Source organism: Macaca mulatta, chromosome 16 (assembly GCF_049350105.2).
Source record: "Macaca mulatta isolate MMU2019108-1 chromosome 16, T2T-MMU8v2.0, whole genome shotgun sequence".
NCBI lineage: Eukaryota > Metazoa > Chordata > Mammalia > Primates > Cercopithecidae > Macaca > Macaca mulatta.
Genome location: NC_133421.1, coordinates 59831897 through 59847588, shown reverse-complemented (window position 1 = coordinate 59847588; position 15692 = coordinate 59831897). Strand labels below are relative to the sequence as shown.

General features: G+C 55.8%; 1 protein-coding gene and 1 pseudogene across 8 annotated transcripts; one reads left to right on the top strand and one right to left on the bottom strand.

Annotated features, from left to right (window-relative positions):
- Window positions 1-335: 335 nt before the first annotated feature.
- On the top strand, window positions 336-13222 carry SGCA (sarcoglycan alpha). 8 transcript variants are annotated; one of them, XM_077971216.1, is made up of 10 exons: window positions 379-491; window positions 3216-3335; window positions 3430-3584; window positions 3794-3866; window positions 4220-4418; window positions 4937-4949; window positions 6006-6214; window positions 6503-6529; window positions 12551-12743; window positions 13006-13222. In XM_077971216.1, exons 1-9 carry the CDS (start codon window positions 455-457, stop codon window positions 12729-12731), a joined length of 1014 nt encoding a protein of 337 aa, XP_077827342.1. In that variant the 5' UTR covers window positions 379-454; the 3' UTR covers window positions 12732-12743; window positions 13006-13222. The 8 variants fall into 8 exon arrangements, 4 of the variants coding, with proteins under 4 accessions (XP_014974806.2, XP_077827342.1, XP_001092850.2 ...); XM_001092850.5 differs by having other exon boundaries at window positions 4937-5099; XM_015119320.3 differs by lacking the exon at window positions 3216-3335 and having other exon boundaries at window positions 337-491; window positions 4937-5099.
- H1-9 (H1.9 linker histone) lies at window positions 7387-8514 on the bottom strand (annotated as a pseudogene).
- Window positions 13223-15692: the final 2470 nt, after the last annotated feature.

The window sequence follows — 15692 nt, the reverse complement described above, 5'->3', positions numbered from 1 at the left end:
CTGCAGGCAGAGGGAACAGCCTGGGTGATGGCATGGAGACTTGAGAGAGTCTGCCAAGCTAGGCAGGAGCAGAGTGAGGCTGGGCAGGGGCCTGGGGTTGGGAAGGTGGGGGCAGAGGATGGGATTCTAGACCAACTGGCCAGTTTCAGGATGGGCCAGAAAGCCACCAACTGGGGATGAGCTGGGAACTCAGGGGCCATGAGAAGCATTAGAGTTTTAAGGAAGGATGGAGGTGGCCAGGTTGGTGGTTTAGAAAACACTGTGGCCACTGGAGGGGACGATCGGAGGGACAATGAATGTGACGAGCGTGTCTATCCCAGATTCAGTGCCTGCTCCAGGCAGGGAGGGGAGGCTGATGCTGGCACCCAGCTGCCCCAAGCCACCTCCCTCCTTCCCTCCTCTCCTCCCTGCCCCCTGTCTCTGTCACTCATGGGGCGGGCCAGGCCGGGCAGCCATGGCTGTGACACTCTTCTGGACTCCTCTCCTCGTGGGCAAGTTGGGGCCTTGCTCAAGGGGGAGGCCTGGGCTGAGGGGGTAGGATTTAGGGGTGGTAAGATGGAGGTATGGAGGGCCCGCAGAACAGGGATCTGGGTTGGGTGAGGCAGGGGCCAGAAGGGCTTTGGGGTGTTAATGCCATGGCCGGCTGGGGTTCCAGGGAATGGGGCTGGGAGCTGGGCTCTGGGATGAGGGGGCTGGGAGCTCTGAGAGCTGGAGGTGTCCTAGGGCGGGGGTGAGTTTGACAGCGCAAGCCCAGAGGGTCGCGGACCCTTTAATGAGCTGGCTGGGCAGCAGCTTCTGAGCCCAGAGGCTAAATTTGGCCCTGGGAGGGAGGGTGGAGCTGGCGGCCAAGTCCTCTGCTCCTCTCCTGGGCTTAGGATTCCTTTTGCTCAGCTCCTACTGGCCTCTAGGGCAGGCCTTTTCCTTCCCTGTATTTCAGGGGAGGAAGGTGGGGTCTCCAGGCACAGAATGGCTACCCTTCCCCTTCTGTAGGCTCCGGGCCCCCTCTTCCTCTCCTCCGGGCTCTTGGGCATTTAGCATGGGATTCTTTTCCCAGTGCCTTTCACACCCTCACACACACACCCCCCACACACACCCTCACACACACCCTCACACATCCTCTCACACACCCTCACACACTCCCCCCATCTTCACACACCTTCACACACACACCCTCACACACACCCTCACACACACCTTCACACACCCTCACACACTCCCCCCACACCTTCACACACCCTCTCACACACACCCTCACACACACCCTCACACACCCTCACACACGCACCTTCACTCACACACACACTCACACACCCCCACACACCCTCACACACCACCTTCACTCACACACACCCTCACACACCCCTACGCACTCTCACACACCCTCACACACCCTCACATACCCTCACACACACCCTCCCTCACACACACCCTCACACACACACACCCTCGCACACACACACCCTCACACACCCTCACACACCCTCACACACACCCTCACACACACCCTCACACACACCCTCCCTCACACACACGCTCACACACTCACTCCACACACACCCTCAAACACCCCCTCACCCTCACACACCCCCTTACACCTTCACACACACCTTCACACACCCTCACACACGCCCTCACATGCACACCCACACATCACACACCCTCACACACCCTCACACACACCCACACACACCCACACACACCCTCACACACCCCCTGACATGCACACCTTCACACACCCTCTCACATCCTCACACACCCTCACACTACACCCTCACTCACACCCTCACACATCCTCACACACACCCTCACACCCTCACACACCCCCTCACATGCACACCTTCACACACCCGCACTCACACACCCTCACACCACACACCCACACACACCCTCACACCACACACCCACACACACCCTCCCACACCTTCCCACATACCTTCACACAGCCTCACACACCCTCACACACACCTTCACACACCCTCACACACACACCCTCTCATACACTCTCGCACACACCTTCACACACCCACACACACCCTCACACACCCTTGCACATACCTGCCTCACACACCCTTGCACACACCTTCACACACCCGCACTCATGCACACCCTCACATTCTCCCACACACCTTCACACACCTTCACACATATCCACACTCACACCCTCACACATCCTCGCACACACCCTTGCACACACCTTCACACACTCTCACACACACACCCTCCCTCACACATACCCTCACACACCATCACACACCTTCACACACTCTCTCACACACCCTCGCACACACCCTTACACACATCCACACTCACAGCCTCACACACACACACACTCATGCCCTCACACACCCTCACACACCCTCACACACGATCACACACACCTTCACACACCCTCACACACCCTCACACACACCTTCACACACCCTCACATACACACACCCTCACACTCCCTCACACACAACCTTCACACACCCTCACACACACCCTCACACACCCTCACACACACCCTCACACACCCTCACACACACACCCTCACACATACTCTCCCTCACACACACCCACACACCTTCACACACCCTCACACACACCCACACACACCCTCACTCACACAAACCCTCACACACACCCTCACACACCCTCACATACACACCCCCAAACACACCCTCACACACACCCTGACACACACACACCTTCATACACCATCACACAACCCATGCACACCCACATACCCTAACACATGCACCGTCACACACACACCCTCACACATACAACTCTCACTCTTACCCACACACCCTCACACACACCCACACACTCTCACACAGACCCTCATACACACAAACCCCCACACACCCCCTCACACATACCCACCCTCTCACACACACCCTCACACACACACACCCTCACATACACACACACCCTCACACACACACTTCCCAAACATCAGTCCCTGCCCACTGCACCATTAATAGGGGCCTGAAACAAGGAATGGAAGGTTGTGGGAGAGGCTCTCCCACGAATCCCACAACCCAGACATTTAAAATGTCTAACCCAGCAGGGCCTGCTCCCTCACCCCCACCCCAATCCCTTCCTGGGAGGCAGCAAAGGAAGCGCTTCTCTTGGTCCCTTAGGGGCTCCAAGGACTTGGTGGGGAAGGGATCTTATCCCCTGCCCAGGACTGAGGCTGGCCTGTGTGTTTGGGACTTGTGGGGTTCCCACAGTTCTCCTGGCAGGACTGGGGGACTGCGAGGCCCAGCAGACCACGCTATACCCACTTGTGGGCCGTGTCTTTGTGCACACCTTGGACCATGAGACCTTTCTGAGCCTTCCTGAGCACGTCGGTGAGCGGCCTGACAGGCACCCAGGCGGGAGGGCTGGGGTGGACCCCGGAGGGCTCCTGCTGTGACTCTAATCCCCTCTCCTTGCTTCCACCAGCTGTCCCACCGGCTGTCCACATCACCTACCACGCCCACCTCCAGGGACACCCAGACCTGCCCCGGTGGCTCCGCTACACCCAGCGCAGCCCGCACCACCCTGGCTTCCTCTACGGCTCTGCCACTCCAGAAGATCGTGGGCGCCAGGTCATTGAGGTGCCGTCAGGGACCCTGAGAAAATCACAGGGGTGGGCCAGCGTGGCCTCCTAGGAGCAGCCCTACCAGTCGGATTGGGTGTTCCTTCACAGTCATTTACATATAATTTACATACCTCTAATTTGGTATCTGAGTCCTCTCCTGCCAGGCCCCCACTGTGCCACGTTTCTCCCCTAATCCACCTCTCAGGTGTCTATCCCATCCCCCAGGTCACAGCCTACAATCGGGACAGCTTTGATACCACTCAGCAGAGGCTGGTGCTGGAGATTGGGGACTCGGAAGGTACCTCTAGCTGTGCCCCATCCTTTCCTCACCAATGCCAGTCTTGGGGGACCTCCCCTGGAAAGGGAGGGGGCTGTGGACGGGAGAGGCTTGGAGAGGAGTGGAGCAGGGCATCCTGGAAAGTGGGGACAAGGCCTTAGAGAATGGATGCTGGGCGGGGGTTCCAGGCTCTGGAGTTCTGTTACCGGTTGCGTTGCAGAGACTACGGGGCCTTGGCTCGTTGGGGTCTGTGATGGATGGGACACTGAGGGGCCTGAAGGGGTGTGCGGGGATGTGAGGAGGAGCTTCGGGGAGACTTCGCGGGGCAGAGCTGGGTCTGGGTGCAGCCTGAGGTGTCCACCTGGCCTTCCCAGGCCCCCTGCTGCCGTACCAAGCTGAGTTCCTGGTGCGCAGCCATGATGTGGAGGAGGTGCTGCCCTCAGCCCCTGCCAGCCGCTTCCTCTCAGCCTTGGGGGGACTCTGGGAGCCGGGAGAGCTTCAGCTGCTCAACATCACTTCTGCCTTGGACCGTGGGGGCCGTGTCCCCCTTCCCATTGAGGGCCGAAAAGAAGGGTAGGTGTGCAACCCTAGAGGACTTCCTGAAAGAGGATGCTGCTGCTTGTGGCGGGCATAGAACAAGGGTCTCCCTAATTTCCAGGTGGGGCTTTACCATGCACATCTCCACCTCCCAGCGTCACACCACTCTCCACTCCCCTCTGGCTACCCCCCCATCTCCTTGTCCTTCCAGAGCCCAGACCCTAGTTACCTTGAACTCTGTACTTCCCGGTGCCTCATGAGGACATACCAGATCCATCCATTAAAAGACATTCCTTAGTGGGGAGGGTAAGGCCCCCTAGAAGAATGGGTTGCTCTGGGTACTCTCACCATGACCTCAGATCTCTGGGAGGACTGTGACTCCTGCCAGACCCCAGCTGTGCCATGTTCCTCCCTTAATCCTCCCTCCTAGCCGTCTCCCCCATCCCATCCCCAGGTCATAGCCTACAATCAGGACGGTTTCAACAACCCCTGGAGAGTGGTGCCTGGTGCCCCCTGCCCCCACTCTGCTGACAGTGACTTCTATCTGGTCCCAGGGTGTACATTAAGGTGGGTTCTGCCTCACCTTTCTCTACTTGCCTGAAGATGGTGGCATCCCCCGATAGCCACGCCCGCTGTGCCCAGGGCCAGCCTCCACTTCTGTCTTGCTACGACACCTTGGCTCCCCACTTCCACGTTGACTGGTGCAATGTGACCCTGGTGAGGAGGGATCCTGGGTCCAGGCGTGGGTTGGGGCATAGTCCCCCATCACCGTCCCCCTTCCCTCCCATGCCTCTTCCTACCTCCATCTCTCTGATTGCTCCAGTCCCCATTTCTTTCTCTGATGCTCTCAGTATTGCCCACAGGCTTAGTCTGATGATACACACACACACACACACACACACACACACACACACACACACACACACCGCCTGAAGTTCTACCTTACTCCCACAAGAGGGCGACAGAGTCCGCAATCCCCATGTGGGGTCTCCAACTCCCGCGCTCCAGATCCGCCCAGGCCAACAGCTATGTCATAGTCTGGTTCCCAAACCCTTTCCCTACCAAGGGCCTCTGCGTGACAGCTCTGTCTGATTTTCTCTAAGGTTCTACCTAGCAAACCCACTTACAACAAGGATCTGAGAACTCTTCACACTATAAACCAAAGATGCTCACAACAGCTTTTTGGATACTGAGCTGAGGTTCACAGGATCCCACTGCTGGTGTACTCTGTTCCTGTGAATTGACCAACAGAGCAGGGACTCATTCAGGGTCCACAGCCAGTGACTGGTAATTGACAACATTCTTGAGCCCTTGCTATGTGCTGGGCACTGTCCCATCAACATATTTTATGCTCACCACCACTCCAGGAGACAGGTGCTACTATTATCCTTCTGACTTTAGAGGTGACGAAACAGAGGCACATAATCATCCTAGCTAAGCACTTGTCTGAGTCTCGATTCAAACCAGGAGGTCAGACCCTAGAGCTGTGCATTAACCAGTGCACTGTCCTGCCTCTGCTGGACTTTGTGTCTCCTGCCCCCTAGTCCTGGCCCCTGCCCTGTTTCTGGGGACCTCTGTGTCCAGCCAGCCACTTCCTGCATCAGCCCTGAGCTCTCTGTGCAGGTGGATAAGTCAGTCCCGGAGCCTGCAGATGAGATGCCCACCCCAGGCGATGGGATCCTGGAGCATGACCCGTTCTTCTGCCCACCCACTGAGGCCCCAGACCGTGACTTCTTGGTGGATGCTCTGGTCACCCTCCTGGTGCCCCTGCTGGTGGCCCTGCTTCTCACCTTGCTGCTGGCCTACGTCATGTGCTGCCGGCGGGAGGGAAGGTGAGTGTGGGCATGAAGGGCAGGGTAGTACCTGCTGGAGCTCACACCCATGGGACTCCTGGTGGCACCTGTGCTGTGTGGGACCCAGACGCCCTGGGAGTGGGGTTCTCAGGCACAAAAGGAGTGTGGGGCCCCTTTGTAGGCAACTTAGGGCTTGAGACCCGCCTGGTCTGGCACCAGGAGGGCATTGTGGATAATCGCACACTGACCTCCACACACACTGGAGCCCTGGGGCACCTTGGGGTGAAGCCCAGAGCTGGGCTAACCCTCTCCTTCACTTTCCCACAGGCTGAAGAGAGACCTGGCTACCTCTGAGTGAGTAAAGGAAAGCAGGGGGTGGGGTGGGAGCCCACCTAGACAGTTGTTGGACCCCCACCCCCAAACTATGCCATGAACAGCAGAGACAAAATAAATCATTCTGGGGTGACCTCTGAGTCCTAGCCCCGGGCTGGCTGGATGCTGGGCCTGATCTTTCCTGACTCTGCCTTCTTATCTGCTGGTGTCCATAGAAGAGTTTCTAGTGAGCTGGGTGTGGTGGCTCATGCCTGTAATCCCAGCACTTTGGGAGGCTGAGGTGGGAGGATTGGTTGAGCCCAGGAGTTTGAGGCCAGCCTGGGCAACACAGTGAGACCCCATCTCAACAAAATTTTTTTTTAATTAGCCAGGCATGGTGGAGCATGCCTGTGGTCCCAGCTACTTGGGAGGCTGAGATAGGAGAATCGCTTGAGCCTGGGAGGTTGAGGCTGCAGTGAGCCGTAATTGTGCCACTGCACTCCAGCCTGGGCAACAGAGTGAGACTCTTTTCCCCAAAAAAGAAGAGCCTGTTGCGGCACAGGGGAATGGGAGCTACTGCCACTCTGGGGGAAAGGGCTTGAGAAGCAACTTAAGAGACTTCCAGTATCAGTATGAGTCAGACACCTGCGGTCCAGGCCGGGCCCTGCCACACAATTACTCCGTGACCCTTCTTTCTGGCTTCAGATGCTCCACCTGCAAGACCACGCGGTTGGACTAGCTGGTGTCTATGAATGCTTCCAACTCTGCCAGCCTTTCCCAAATCCTTCCTCTCTTATTTTGGCCTGGTTTCTCCTACTCATGGCCTTACCCCTCCTCTGTGCCCCCAGCCCTTTTCCTCTCCCACTCCCCTGAACCCCAGATTCCAGGAGGCAGATGTGAAATGTTAGCTTCCTTTTATTCTCACTGCACTGAGCCAATGGCGGGCTTGGCACCCCTGACTGCTTGCCCGGCCTGCCTCGTTAATTGCAGTGGCACTTGGCGATCCTTTGAACCCTCTTGACAAGTCACTTGTGCCCCTGTTTGGAGCCCAGTAGTGACCTGCGCTGTCCAAAGGGGCACTGCCCAGAGCGGCACTGCCCAGAGAGGCACTGCCCAGAGCGCCTCCTCTGCTGCTGTTGTCTCTTGACCTTGAGCTTGGACTTGGAGGCCTGCTTCTTGCCCAGGGTGAAGGAGCCAGAGGCCCCCTGCTGGTCACCTGCTGAGCATGCCCTTGTCCACCAGCCCCTTGAGCACACCGCTTGAAGTGATAGGCATTTCGGGCCATGTCGTAGCCCGCGGTGGAAACAGCCTTCTTCAGGGTGGCCATGGACACATACTTGCAGGTCCCCTTGTCTGCCACAGCCCTCAGGATCACCTTGGATATGCTGGGCTTCTGGCAGGCTTTGGCACAGGTGCGTTGCCCAGTCGCTTTCTTGCTAGGGACACGCTGCCCTGCTGGCCTCCACTCAAGGCAGTATTTGAGGTCAAGGGCACTGACAGGGACAGTGGCGAAGTGCCTTTCGGCTTCTCTCCCTGGGGTAGGTGAAATATCTTGGGTGCAAGGACCTCCAGGGCAGCTGGCAGTCTCCACTGGGCTGCTCTTTGCATGATGGCTGAGGTGCGTCCTGGTTCCTGGTCCTCCCCGAGGCTTCCTCTTGGGCTCCAGCCCTCGCCTTTCCCTGGGTGGCCAGAGAGAGGATCAAGGATGGTGACCCATGGCTGGCTTCCACAGACTTGTGCTCCTGGTGCAGGGGGTGGTGAGGTTATCTCTGTGGTGACCTCAGAGGCTACCAGAATTCTGTGTGGGTCACAGTAGCCTCATTGTTTCCTCTAGGTAGGGGTGGACCAGAGATGCCAGATGGTGGAGGCATGTAACATGCCAGGTGTCCTGGGTAGGAAGGCTGCTCTTATGGGCCAAACAGTGGGCCTGCACGGTGCGTGCGCATATGCATGTGTGTGTGCACATGCCTGGGCTGATTTTATTTTGTTTTATTTTATTATTATTATTATTATTTTTTGAAACAGAGTTTCACTCTCTTGCCCAGGCTAGAGTGAAGTGGCGCGATCTCGGCTCACTGCAAGCTCTGCCTCCTGGGTTCACGCCATTCTCCTGCCTCAGCCTCCCGAGTAGCTGGGACTACAGGCACCTGCCACCATGCCTGGCTAATTTTTTGTATTTTTAGTAGAGACGGGGTTTCACCGTGTTAGCCAGGATGGTCTCGTCTCGATCTCCTGACCTCGTGATCCACCCACCTTGGTCTCCCTAAGTGCTGGGATTACAGGCGTGAGCCACCACACCTGGCCTATTTTTAAAACAATTTTTAGAGAGGATCTCACTCTGAGGCTGGGCGCGGTGGCTCACGCCTGTAATCCCAGCACTTTGGGAGGCCGAGGCAGGTGGATCACAAGGTCAGGAGATCAAGACCATCCTGGCTGACACGGTGAAACTCCATCTCTACTAAAAATACAAAAAATTAGCCGGGCGTGGTGGCGGGCGCCTGTAGTCCCAGCTACTTGGGAGGCTGAGGCAGGAGAATGGCGTGAATCCGGGAGGTGGAGCTTGCAGTGAGCCGAGATCGTGCCACTGCACTCCAGTCTGGGAGACACAGCGAGACCCCATCTCAAAAAAAAAAAAAAAAAAAAAAGAGAGGGTCTCACTCTGTCACCCAAGCTGGAGTGCAGTGGCATGATCGTAGCTCACTGCAACCTCGAACTCCCTGGGCTCAGCGATCCTCCCATCTCAGCTTCCTGAGTAGCTGGGACTAAAGCTACTGCACCTGGCATGGCCCTCAGTTTTAAACTCACCATTTTGACCCCACCATCTTGACCTACTGGGTTTTTGAGCCACTGGGTTGAGGAATACAAGCTTTGCAGGCATCAGGGCTATACCAACATTTATGAATTTTTTATAGGGAATATATTTTCCAGAGTGAACAGAGATGTAATTCCTTGATCTATGCTGAGTTGACTTAATTCCTCAAGCAACTTTCTATACAAAGCAGTTAAAAGGCTTTGCTTTTATTTTCTGTTTTCATTTTTGTAGAATTTTTTCCCCATGGGGATCAGTGATTTTTCATGTACATTTCACTGGGAAGATTTTATTCCCCAATTTTTTTGGACTGTGCCAAATGTAATCACTAACATCTACTGCCACTGAGGATATTCTCTTGTGACCAGTATTTCCTCCACATCCAGCTTTCCCTGGGTCAACTCTGTAGCTCTGATGTTGTCAGAAAAATCTGCTGCCTCCGTCCATTTGAAATCAATAACCATTTTACCATGTGCAACATTAGCCTTGGCTGGTTTGGATTTTGTGTTGATGAATTTCTACAAAATCCAGTTTTTCACTTGTTCAATGTCTGCCACTTTTCAGATTATCCACAAGTTATGATTCTGCTGTCTGCTTTTCACCTAGATCAGATTTCAGTGATTGCACAGAGTCCTCCAGGTCCCACGACCCTCTCCTGGGGATTTCTGTGCCAGAGGCAGTGCTTTCGGGACTGTGTGTTGGTGGTGGAGTGGGAGTGGGTGAGACCCGGGCCACGTGTGTGTATGTGTGCCTGAGTGTGTAGGAATGCCTGCCGTTTGTCTGTCTGCCCAAGTGCTGATGTGGAAGGAACGTGGGGAAGCCACTGCGGGGTCTGGCTTCTGCTCTTGCTCTAGAAAAACATCCCCAGCACATATTTCCACCTGCGTGTTGCCAGAGTAATGAGGCCCAGATGTGGGACTGGGAGTAAGGAGGGGGACCCACTGACTGAGGCCTTCCTCTGCCAGGGCCTCACCTGCCCAGCTGTCTCCATCTCAGCATCCACACACTGGTTGCTGTCTTTCCCCTCAGTCTCCCCTTGCCTGGGAATAGAAAATTGTGTTTCGGATAACTCAGCTCACCAAATTCCAGACTCAAGAGCTCATCTTGCCCCTCCCCTGGCCTTAGATGGTGACTCCACCTCTTCCTGCTGGCCAGACAGGACTTGGTCCCACGCCCCGCAGGAGGAGCGTGGCCCATTCGGTGTGAAGCTAGGTCTTTTTTTTTTTTTTTTTTTTTTTTTTTGAGACGGAGTCTCGCTCTGCCGCCCAGGCTGGAGTGCAGTGGCCGGATCTCAGCTCACTGCAAGCTCTGCCTCCTGGGTTTACGCCATTCTCCTGCCTCAGCCTCCCGAGTAGCTGGGACTACAGGCGCCCGCCACGTCGCCCGGCTAGTTTTTTGTATTTTTTAGTAGAGACGGGGTTTCACCGTGTTAGCCAGGATGGTCTCGATCTCCTGACCTCGTGATCCGCCCGTCTCGGCCTCCCAAAGTGCTGGGATTACAGGCTTGAGCTACCGCGCCTGGCCTGAAGCTAGGTCTTTTCTGTGGTCTAAACTGTCAGGCTCTAACTGGAGTCTGTGTCCACTAATTGGGACCTGAACATGGGTGGTGATCACTTCTCCTCTCTCATCTCATCAGTAACCAAGTGGCAAGTGGGGTTGCTTCATCCCTGCCTGGGACCCCAGCTCCTCTAAGAAAACCAATTCTTGGCTGGGTGTGGTGGCTCATGCCTGTAATCCCAGCACTTTGGGAGGCAGAGGCAGGAGGGTCTCTTGAGGCCAGGAGTTCAAGACCAGCCTGGACAACATAGTAAGACACCTGTCTCTACAAAAAAAATTTTTTCTTTTTTTTTTTTGAGACGGAGTCTCGCTCTGTTGCCCAGGCTGGAGTGCAGTGGCGTGATCTCGGCTCACTGCAAGCTCCGCTTCCCGGGTTCATGCCATTCTCCTGCCTCAGCCTCCCGAGTAGCTGGGACTACAGGTGCCTACCACCACGCCCGGCTAATTTTTTTGTATTTTTAGTAGAGATGGGGTTTCACCGTGTTAGCCAGGATGGTCTTGATCTCCTGACCTCGTGATCTGCCCGTCTCGGCCTCCCAAAGTGCTGGGATTACAGGCGTGAGCCACTGCGCCTGGCCAAAAATATTTTTAAAAACTAGCCGAGCATGGTGATTTGCACTTATAGTCCCAGTTACTCAGGAGGCTGAGGCAGGAGGATCGCTTGAGCCCAGGAGGTGGAGGCTGCAGTGAGCTATGACTGTGCCACTGCACTGAAGTTGGTAACAAAGTGAGACCCCATCTCTTAAAAATAAATAAATAAATAATATAAATAAACAATATAAAGCTCAGCAAATACTGGCTTCTGGAAGAATATGGCCCCTGTGGATGTCTGTTCATGTCTCTGTATCTTGTGAGCGCTTACCACGTGGTGAGCCCTGTTCTAAACACTAAGCTGCATTTTCTCTTTTAATCTTCACAGCAGTCCTAGGAGGTAGGTTTTTTTTTTTTTTTTTTTTTTAATAGAGATGTAGTTTCACCATGTTGGTCAGGCTGGCCTTGAACTCTTGGCCTCAGGTGATCCATCTCCTTCAGCCTCCCAAAGTGCTGGGATTACAGGCATGAGCCACTGCGCCCAGCCTGGTGGTAGGTGCTATTATCTCCATTTGGCAGTTGAGCAAACTAAGGCATGAAGTGGTTAAGCAACTTGCCCAAGACACACAGCCTTGAACCCAGGCTGTCTACACCCACAGCCCATGTCTCGACCACTGGACACTGAACAGGCACCATAGAGCTTTCTCTTTCCTTTTTTTCCTTGAGATGGAGTCTCTCTCACCCAGGCTGGAGTGCAGTGGCGTGATCTCGGCTCACTGCAACCTCCGCCTCCCAGGTTCAAGTGATTCTCCTGTCTCAGCCTCCTGAGTAGCTGGGATTACAGGTGCCCACCACCATGCCTGGCTTATTTTTTATTTTTATTTTTTGTAGCAACAGGGTTTCACCATGTTGGCCATGGTTATCTCAAACTCCTGACCTCAAGTGATCTGCCTGCCTCAGCCTCCCAAAGTGCTGGGATTACAGGCGTGAGCCACCGCGCCCAGCCCTGTAGAGCTTTCTGTTTATTTTCTGCCCCTGCACCATGTGTTTGAGTCTCTCCCCACGTAAGTGGTGGGGAGGACTGCAGGGTGACTCAGAGGCAGTGCCAGGCTGCACTCCAGGGCAGCTGACTCCCAGAGCTGACGACTCCCAACTTGTGCCTCCAGCATCCAGATGGTCCACCACTGCACCATCCACGGGAACACAGAGGAGCTGCGGCAGATGGCGGCCAACCGCGAGGTGCCCCGGCCACTCTCCACCCTGCCCATGTTCAATGTGCGCACGGGCGAGCGGCTGCCTCCCCGTGTGGACAGCGCCCAGGTGCCCCTCATTCTGGACCAGCACTGAGGGCTCGGCCAGGTGGGTCTGATGGGCGATGTCAGCCTTATTTCTGGGAACAAGATGGCCTTTATCTCAAGGCTGGGGCAAATGGTGGGGTCTGGGAGAGTTCAGGGCAACAGGCACATAGACTTGCCTGCCCCTCTGAGGCAGCTGCTGGGGGTACCCACCAGTGCCAGGGCTGTGACCCCAATGCCAAGCACTCAGGGTTGGAGGGTCAGGGTGGGGAAGGCAGGAGAACCGGCATCTGGCCCTCTCAGCCTTCCACTCTCTCTTCCCATAGTGGTTCCAGGTCCAGCCCTGACTTCATCCTCCCTTCTGTGTCCACTCGGCAAGCAGCACATCCCACCTGCTGATTCCAGCTCCTGGCCCGCCTGGAACCCAGGCTCTAAACAAGCAGGGAGAGGGAGTGGGGCGGGGTGAGAGTGTGTGGAGTAAGGACATTCAGAATAAATACCTGCTGCTCTGCTCACCTATTGCTGCTGGCAGCCTCCCCAGTCCTCACTGGCTCTGTTTCCCTTTGTGCTTTCTGGGAGGCCCCACAGGCAGCCAGTGCCTGCCAGCCTGCCCTTTGGACTCTTGGCATTTTGCCTTTTTCTCAAATTCTCCGGAAGAAAGAGGGAAGGACCTGCTACCTGCAGCCCTCCCACGAACCTGGTAGTGAGGGATGCCTGGATCATCATTCCCATTTCATAGAGGAGGAAACAGAGACCAAGGGAGAGTCAATGACTTACCCAAGGTTACAGAGCAAGCAAGTGGCAAAGCTTGGATTTGACCCTGGCATGTCTGCCTTCATCCTGCCTTCTACAGTGTTGAGGGGTTCTAGAAGCAGGAAATCCAGGCCCTTACCTGCAGATTCTGTTGGCACCTCAAGATTCCCTGGAGGGAGAGTCCCTCTGTCTGTTGTGTTTGGAGAGAAGCTAATCTAGATATGGAGAGTGGGGCCGGGCGCAGTGGCTCACACCTGTAATCCCAACACTTTGGGAGGCCAAAACAGGCAGATCACTTGAGGTCAGGAGTTCGAGACCAGTCTGGCCAACATGGTGAAACCCCATCTCTACTAAAAATACAAAAATTAGCCAGGCATGGTGGCACGTACCTGTAATCACAGCTACTTGGGAGGCTGAGGCAGGAGAATCACTTGAACCCAGGAGGTGGAGGTTGCAGATCACACCACTGTACTCCAGCCTGGGCGACAGAGCAAAACTCTGTAAAAAACAAACAAACAAACAAACAAACAAACAAAAAGATATCAAAAGGAGGTTGGAATGCGGGTCCCGAATGCCCTAGGCTCAAGGACTCCCCACCTTGCTGAGCTCCTCCAGAGATGGGCAGGGGTGCAGAGGACACAGCACAGCCTGGGACCCTTGTTGGGCTGAATGGCACTAGCACAGCTTGACCCCACATGAGCTCAGAAGAGCTCAGCTGGCCATGAGGAGGCCTGAACCTGTTTTTCCCAGGTGGCTACAACCAAATTGGACCAGTTCTCCCCTGATCACTGCCACCTGGCCACATCCAGGCTCATATACTCCTGCGTGAAGACAGGCCTGAGACGGGCCTGGCTAAAAGAGGGACAGCTGGCAAGGCCCTCCCCTAGTGGCAACTCCGAGAGAACCCAGACAAGGGCTGGCATCGCCACTCCAGCCTCCTTCTCCTTTTCCTCTGCTGGGAGCCCCTGGCTCCCACATCCACACAACTAGCCCCTCACTGCAGGTTCTGTCGTTGCCCAAAGGGCACCTCCTCAGAGAGGCCTTCCCTGTCCCCGCTGTGGTCCCACCGCCTGCCCTGCGAGGACTTCCTGCTCTCTGAGAGGATTTGTGCTGTCTGGGCTCACGTATTCCGAGTCCTCTTCCGCCCTAGAACATACGATTCTTTCAGCCTGCAGCAGGCGCAGTGCCTGCAGACAGTGAGCGCTCAGGAAGGATGTTCTGAAGGGAGGCATGAAGGGACACCATGTGTATGGGTTTGCTCAGCATTCTTCCTTTCTTTTAGAGCCAGGGTCTCACTACGTTGCCCAGGCTTGTCCCAAACTCCTGGCCTCAAGCGATCCTCTTGCCTCAGCCTCCTGAGAAGCTGGGATGACCTCCGTGAGCCACCATGCCTGTGCTCAGCGTTCTTAAGGAGGTTGCTCCCCTTCTCAGGGGACAGGGGGTGAGCAAGGCCATGGCTAAAGGTTCTTCCATTATCTCCTGTGCCTCCCTGTACCCATTAGTTAGTCAATCAACTCGTCAAACATTGGTTTCATGAGCATCTGCTGAGGCAGGCCGAGGTGCAGTGTACTGCTTAATGATTGCCTGTTGAATGACTAGCTCTTTAGGTGCCCACGCCATAACCAGATGGGTTCTTTGACTAGCGGGTGCCTCTGGCTTATCATTGGCTATTTCTTTCTTTCTCCTGAAGGAAACCAGGAGTTGCGCAGACTGGAGGCTCCAGCAGCCAGCCTGCTGTCTGGGGTAGCTCCTCCTTGATCCCTGCTCCCTTGAGGGGGAGGCTGCCCACCCCTCATCTCTGGGCTCGCCCCCTGCAGCCAGGCAGCTCTTGGGCCTCCAGTGCTCTTCCTGTGCCGGCCAGGGCTGGGAGAGTGCAAGGCCAGCTCTTCACTTCCCAGCTTTGCCTTGGGGTCTTGGCAGCGCCTTTCTCCCTGCTCAGCTCCAAAGAGCACACGGGAGCCTGGCTGCCGGCCTGAGAGGAAGTGGCCCAGACAAGTAGCTGGGAGGATGGCGTGCCTGCAGAGGACGCCAAGCCCTGCCTGGGCACACACATCCAGAGGTCCCCGGCAGCACGCTGGGAAGGCACAGACACACTTAGTTCCTCCCCACTGGGCAACAGCCCCTCCCTGGCGTGCAAGATTCCAACCAGCAGTCACGCTCCACTCCCCACAGCCAAGGACAAAGAAGGGCAGCTGCCCCCACAGCCACCTCCATCGGGAGACGGCCTGCTGCACACTCTGCTCCACCCCTGTCTCCTCCA